At 44.7% G+C, this 6423-nt stretch overlaps 1 protein-coding gene across 1 annotated transcript; it reads right to left on the bottom strand.

The window, feature by feature from the left end:
- Positions 1–151: 151 nt before the first annotated feature.
- Positions 152–2588, bottom strand: LOC134647156 (CST complex subunit CTC1-like). Its single transcript, XM_063501371.1, has 6 exons — positions 2500–2588; positions 2264–2426; positions 2003–2058; positions 1740–1896; positions 327–447; positions 152–243 (listed from the first exon to the last, which is right to left on the bottom strand). Exons 2-6 carry the CDS (start codon positions 2393–2395, stop codon positions 152–154), a joined length of 558 nt encoding a protein of 185 aa, XP_063357441.1. The 5' UTR covers positions 2396–2426; positions 2500–2588.
- Between the last annotated feature and the right edge of the window lie 3835 nt (positions 2589–6423).

The raw sequence follows: 6423 nt of genomic DNA, 5'->3' as shown, positions 1-6423 counted from the left end.
TTAAACCCAGAGAGCTTCGTGTGACCTCTGACCCTGATCACCAGCGTTAGGGTCAGTGAAGGTGAGATACCGTGTGACAGGAGGAGGAACAATAAAGTTTTATTTGTACGAACACGTAGAAGAGATGAAGTCAGAACAAAGCAGGTGGAGCTCAGTCAGGGTGGAGGTGGAGACAGGTGAGCTGAAGGGGAGGAGCCAGTCTGGTCAGGAACTCTCTGTCTCCTCGAGTGAACCTCCTCACCTCTGAAACACAAACACACACACACACACACACACACGACTGAAGGTTGCAGTCAGGTTGGTCAGGGTGGTGAGGGTGGGGTTACCTTCTGGTCTCTGGTTGGTGCGTTTCCTGCAGGTGAGGCTGAGCGGCCGAATCATGACATCACTGCTGCACAGACACAACAGGAAGTGGAGGAGGAAGTCGTCAGCGTCCCCGTCACACACCTGAGACAGAGACAGAGGTTATGTGACTGCAGACTCACGGCTCGGCCCTGTGGAAACGTCATGCAGGACGTCTGTTTCTCTCTGTGGTGTCCCCCCACAGTGTCCCCACCGTGCTTCACTGTGTGGACGCTGTTCTTTGGGTTGTAGCTGCATCTTCTTCTCGTTTCACCTCCTCTGACCACAGGACGTTTCAGTCTGCAGGGTCTTTGTCCCGGTCGTCCTCAGCAGTGTGGCTGAAGGTGTCTGCTCTGCAGACGTGGAGCTCTGTGAGCTCACAGTGTGTCCCTGTGCAGCCTATAGAGTCTTTGAAGTCTTTGCTCTGACAGGCTTGTTCTGTACTGGGCGGCTCTTTGACTTTCTTCAGGTTTCACTTCCTGACACTCTGATAAGCTCAGATATCCACAATGTGAATCCTCACAAACGTCTGTTTCTTTCTTTTCACTCAAACCTTCTGACGTTTTTACACCGACTGTAAATATGAAGAAAACCCTCAGTTTGAACTTGAGTCTACAAACTGAGCTTTGCAAAGTGAATAACAAATAACAGATATGAGTTAAAACCATAAATGGAAATAAGTGCTCATTAATCATAAAGAGTCTCGTGTCACAGTTTATGGAGTTAAAACGTGTTCTTGTTATTTTAAACAGGACGTCTCAGTTTAGACTCCACGTTTGTGTTTTTAGAAACTGTTACTGTTTGATACTAATCTCACTTTCTTATGATTATAATTATTTTCTGCAGTAAAGGACAAAAATTAATATTCAGTTAACACAGCTCCACCTGTGGGTGGAGGGTCCCTGTGGGTTCTCCTGGTGTGACCCGAGTCCTAAATGCCTCTCGCTGTCCTGCCCCTCCCCTGTGGTCTCCACCCTCCGTGTGGGAGGTGTGGCGTTGCAGTGAACATGGAGCTGGTCAGCCCTGATTACCCTCAGAACTACACCACCTGCTGCTTCTTCAGGTCGAGTGGGTGGAGTCAGGGGCACGACCTGAGTCTCGCTGAAACACACGGCTGTAAGGCCCCTCCCCCCTGTTCACGTGAGCCCAGCGTGGGTCCGTCACACCTACAGACTTTTAAAGGTGGAAGTGGCCACGCCCCCAAACCAGTTCAGCAGTGTGAGCAGACGGAGCTGTTACCAGGATGCAAACAGGATGTGCCCTTTCACAGTTAAAGCCTCAGAAATAAAAAATGACCCGATCTTAAATTTTAAAGACAAAATAAAGTTTAAAGAGGACGATGAGCACGTGACTCACCTGTGACAGGTAAATATATACACCTGACAGGTGGTACTGACCTGGCTCTGCCCACGAGGGAAGATTCTGATGTGACCTCTGACCCTGAGTGCTCTCTGAAGCCCCTCCCACTGAGCATCAGCCAATCCCAGCAGAGCACGAACCAGAGCAGCTGAGAACCAGACGTGAGCCTCACCTGTCCCGTCATCAATCACCAGCCTGATCGAAGAGCAGAGCGACATGGTTTGATCATGTGACTGTCACCTGACTGATCCAGGTGATTAACATGTATCAGCAGGTGAGCTCAACAGGAAGCTGCTCTTACTTTGCTGTGGACTGAAACACTGACGAGGTCGAGTGACACTGAGAGCTGCTGCAGCCCTGAGAGAGAGAGAGCAACAGGTAAACACACACACACCTGAAATCGTGAGCAGTTTACTCCAAAACTACACTTTACTTACGTGCACTAACACTAACACACCACCAACACGCTAACAACACATGAAGCACTCTGAGTACTTTCACTGCACCCGAGAAACTACAACTAAACACATCCTGTACACACTGTGTGTATTTTATGCAGTACCTGTGTGTACACGCTGCCACACAGCGAGCAGCTCCACTGCAGTTGCAGGAACAGGAAACACACCACGTGACCTTTGACCTGTCCCACAGTGCACCTCTGCTTGCTGCTCAGAGCCCACTCACCCAGGTGCATGATGGGAGCAGGAGGAGGAGGCTGGGCCGAGCTGATAGAAACAAACAAATAAACAACAGCACGACAAACACGTGAACCAGACTTTACCTGCCCTGTAAACTTACCTGGTGTCTCCCAGGGAGACCACAGTTATCGAGCTGACAGGTAAGTACGTGCAGTACACACTTCCTGTCCTGAAACACACACACAGGTAAACCACACAGGTACGTAACCATCAGCGTAACTTTGTATTGAACATTGGGGGGTCAAGATCTCTGTCTAAATAAATAAATTAATCTGGGTACATTCCCAGATGATTAAACATGCAACTATTTTGCTGGTAACACCTGAAATGAGTAAAGAAGATCAACAGCCTATTTATGGAAGATAATTCATAATTTTATTGTTGGGTTACATTGGTTGGAAATGAGTCCAAATAAAGAGTCCAAACATTTATAAGCCTGTCTATATCTGTGTCCAAATTCATGGGCTGCATCCTCCTGAGGACGCATTTGTAGACCGATTACGTCACAGCGACGCGCCGAAGGCTGTCCAAATTCGTAGACTCCTCCGAATGCAGCCGACAAATGCATCCTCCTTTTCCCCGAATTTGAAGGATGGGTCGGGTGTGTCCTTCGTGGCCCACCATATCCCAGAATTCATAGCGCAGCCCAGCCAAACTCTAGTTTCCAACAATGGCGGCCGCTACTAAGTTTTAAAATTACTCTTATTAATCTTTCTCGGTCACAAAATAAACTTTTAACATATTTTCAGGCGAGAATGTAGCTGTGTAAACTTCGAATATCTGCTCAGTTTATCAAGATATCGCATATTTCTAAAAGTGCTTCGACGTTTTTGGAGACGTCTGTTACCCACCAGCTCGATAGCTAACCGGGAGCTCGAGGGTCGAGAACGGCACAACTCCCGGCACATCATTTTCAGATCATTTCCCTACTCAGGTTAAACTTAATATGTAAGTCACTTAGACAACCTAAAAATTTTATTGTTTTTGCTTTTTTCAGTGTTTTATTTGTTCATGGCTAAATCTGTTTGGCTGAGATTAAAGTTATTAGATCAGATTAGATAAAATAAAACTTTATTAATCCCCTGGGTGGGTTCCTCCTTGGTTTTCACACAGCTGACTAAACGTCAAACAGAAAACTGATTAAACAGAAGTGTGAGACGGTCGAGAACTTACGTCAGTGTCCTGTTATATTTTAGATAGCAAGGAGCAGACGGCCGAGTTTATTAAACTCCACTGAGACAGCGGTGACACTAATCTGAAGGCTAGACTGTCCAATTTCACAGCCGTTTACTTCCAGCTTACCCGACCTTCTGAGGACCCGGCCCACGTAGACCACGAAGGCCGGGTCCTCAGGAGGATACAGCCCATGAATTTGGACAGGACCTTTGTCCAGGAGACTGAAAGAAGAACAGAATCAATACAATGAAACAGGAGCAGACAGGACTGGCTCACAGACGCCTTCTGCTGGTTGCTGGTTAGTGCATAAAACTGTGTTTCATAAACACTCAAACACACCTCGTGATAGATTTCCTGTGACATGTTCATTTTTACTGTGTTCATTTTGCTTTTGTTAAAGGTCTTTGGCTCTGACTGTGTATGTTCAGCTTGTACTTTAAATGATTATGTCCTGTTATATCTGAGCTGTGAGGCTCACCAGCGAGTGCTGCACCTGAATGCAGCACTCGTAAAAACAGGAAGATTTCAGGTTGTTGAGTTTTATTCATAAAGTCATAAAAAGCTTCACGTTTTTTCATGTAACACTTTAAAATCAGACAAAGGCCCATACAGAGAAGACTTTACAGGAAACATTAGATTACAAAGCAGAGCGGGGTTATTCTAAGCTTCACACAGAGCACACTGTCATCTGCCTTTAACACTTTTCACGTCCATGCCTCTGGCGCCCTCTACAGACGGCAGTAGAAACTGCTGCAGAGCTGTGAGTCAGTGGGATGTCACACGATGTTGAAGTGTGTGTCAGTGACTCAGTGGGCAGCTGTTACTGACCCACAGTCACTGTGAACACTTTACAGAGCTCCCACAGATCTAAGTGCTGACTCACCTGTTCAACATGCCAGAGGAAGCTCACATACACACAGAGCTCTGACATCATGACTCATGACATCAGCTCAGTGTAAAACATTTCAACAACTTCTTTAAGCAGTTTGGCAAAAAGGATCAGTCTCTTTTATCTAAAGGAGGCTTTTTTTAATCACACATGCTAATATCACCCTTAAATTTGACCCAAAATGCACTTTGTGAAGGTGGATTCAAAAGTTCAGGGTACCAACGTTCATATATGTATCTACATCACAGATATTAAATGTTTTCCCACTAGATCATGGATCTATGTCTGATGGTATTGGTGCAGTTTCTAACAGAGCTTAAACAGGTTTTTCAGGTCATAATTTAATAAAAATGCTGGAACTCAGTTAAAGCACCACATTTAGACCCACCTGTGTGCACTTCAAGGGCCTGACACTCTTTTCTACAGAGGCCACATCAGAGCAGTAATATACTGGTTTACAGCGTCAGAGCGAGAGGATAACATCCATTACTGTGTATGTGTGTGGTTGTTGTGTTACCTGTCCTCCTGCCAGCCTTCCTCTGAGGTTTGATGGCCACCTGACAATAAGTGACCTCAGGAGGACCTGAAGACGTGAAGACATGAATGAAGTGATGCTGCTGGATCAGACACAGGAAACATCTCACTCCTGAGAGACCTGAATCAGCTGAACGTGTCTCTGAAACACGTCTGAAACGCTCTGTGAGAACCATGAAACTGTTTTTGATAGAAACCCCACAAAGAACAGATCCAGACTGGGGACAAAATGGTTTTAAGACATTTCTCAAATAAAAATGATTTTATCTTCATCTGCTGTTCTTAATAAAGCCAAAATAAAACGTGCTACATTAAAAACACATCAGTGAATGAACCTAAAGGAATCCTTCCCACCAGGTGCTCACACAGTCTGTCCCATCCTGAAGTTAATTTTAACACCCTGTTCCTGCTCCAGGAGCTGAGCTCTCAGACTCTCAGCCCATGCAGCAGGTCATGGTTACATGTCCTCTACCCTTGATCACCTCTGTGATCCTCAGAGCCACTATCTACTCTAACTAGACTCAGACATGATTATCATCTTGTATCACAGCAAGCGATTAACAGACACGCTGGTCCACAGTGTGGATTCTACGCTTTGCCTCTGCTCAGTGTGAAATGGACACGATTATTTATTCACAGCCAACCAGTCGCTACTGATGAAGGAATGTAGGTAGTACAGTCCAGGTTACAGAAAATTTAAAAGAATATAGAATTAACAACTTAATTATAGTTGCTAAATTTTTCATTCACAAATGTCGCTTCTTGAAAATTACTCCAATTTTTGTTGGTTTTAAAAATGAAGCCCTGCTGTGGAAGGCTGTATTTAGATAAGTGTAACTTAAATAAAGCTCAAGCCTTACTGGAGTTTTTGATTGATGTAACTGGATTGTATATGCATACTTGTATATGTTATGTCACCTTACTGTACTTGTATGCTGCTTTATTCCTGACCTATACTGTTCTTTAAATGTTCCTTTGCTTGACTACTGCTTTGTTCCACTTATACTTGTATATGACTCTTTGTTGACATGTCAAAATAAGCGCTGTACTGTTATATTGTTTGAGAATTAAAAAAGTACAGTCCAGGCACCTTTTCTGCCTGGTGAGATCGAGCTGGGTGTCTGATATGTCCTAACATGTCCTAGAATTGTCTTTATGTTGGTCGGAAATCAAACATCTTCCTACTGCTGATACTGCAGCTTGCTGCAACTCGTGAATGCGTGTTCATTCCACACTCTTTCATAGTTAATAACATAATTTAATAATAGGCCCCGCCCCCGACTGTACCGCCACCTTTATTAACCAGCAGCGGGGTGGTCCCATTAGTCACATACTCAAGTTATTGGAGAAATGAGAAACACAGTCACTACATTATGAACACGTATGAATTCAGTCATCTCCATTTTCACTTTTTTTACATTTAAT

This window comes from Pelmatolapia mariae, linkage group LG3_W (assembly GCF_036321145.2).
Source record: "Pelmatolapia mariae isolate MD_Pm_ZW linkage group LG3_W, Pm_UMD_F_2, whole genome shotgun sequence".
NCBI classification, from domain to species: Eukaryota; Metazoa; Chordata; class Actinopteri; order Cichliformes; family Cichlidae; genus Pelmatolapia; species Pelmatolapia mariae.
This window is presented reverse-complemented; position numbering and strand designations above follow the sequence as displayed.

What these genes read in the sequence shown, in the direction of transcription:
- LOC134647156 (XM_063501371.1), bottom strand. Translation starts at nt 2,395, where the DNA reads ATGCACCTGGGTGAGTGGGCTCTGAGCAGCAAGCAGAGGTGCACTGTG. An exon ending in GTGTTTCAGTCCACAGCAAA is followed by an intron (nt 1,897 to 2,002) that starts GTAAGAGCAGCT and finishes CTCTTCGATCAG; the next exon opens with GCTGGTGATTGATGACGGGA. An exon ending in TCCCTCGTGGGCAGAGCCAG is followed by an intron (nt 448 to 1,739) that starts GTCAGTACCACC and finishes TCTCTGTCTCAG; the next exon opens with GTGTGTGACGGGGACGCTGA.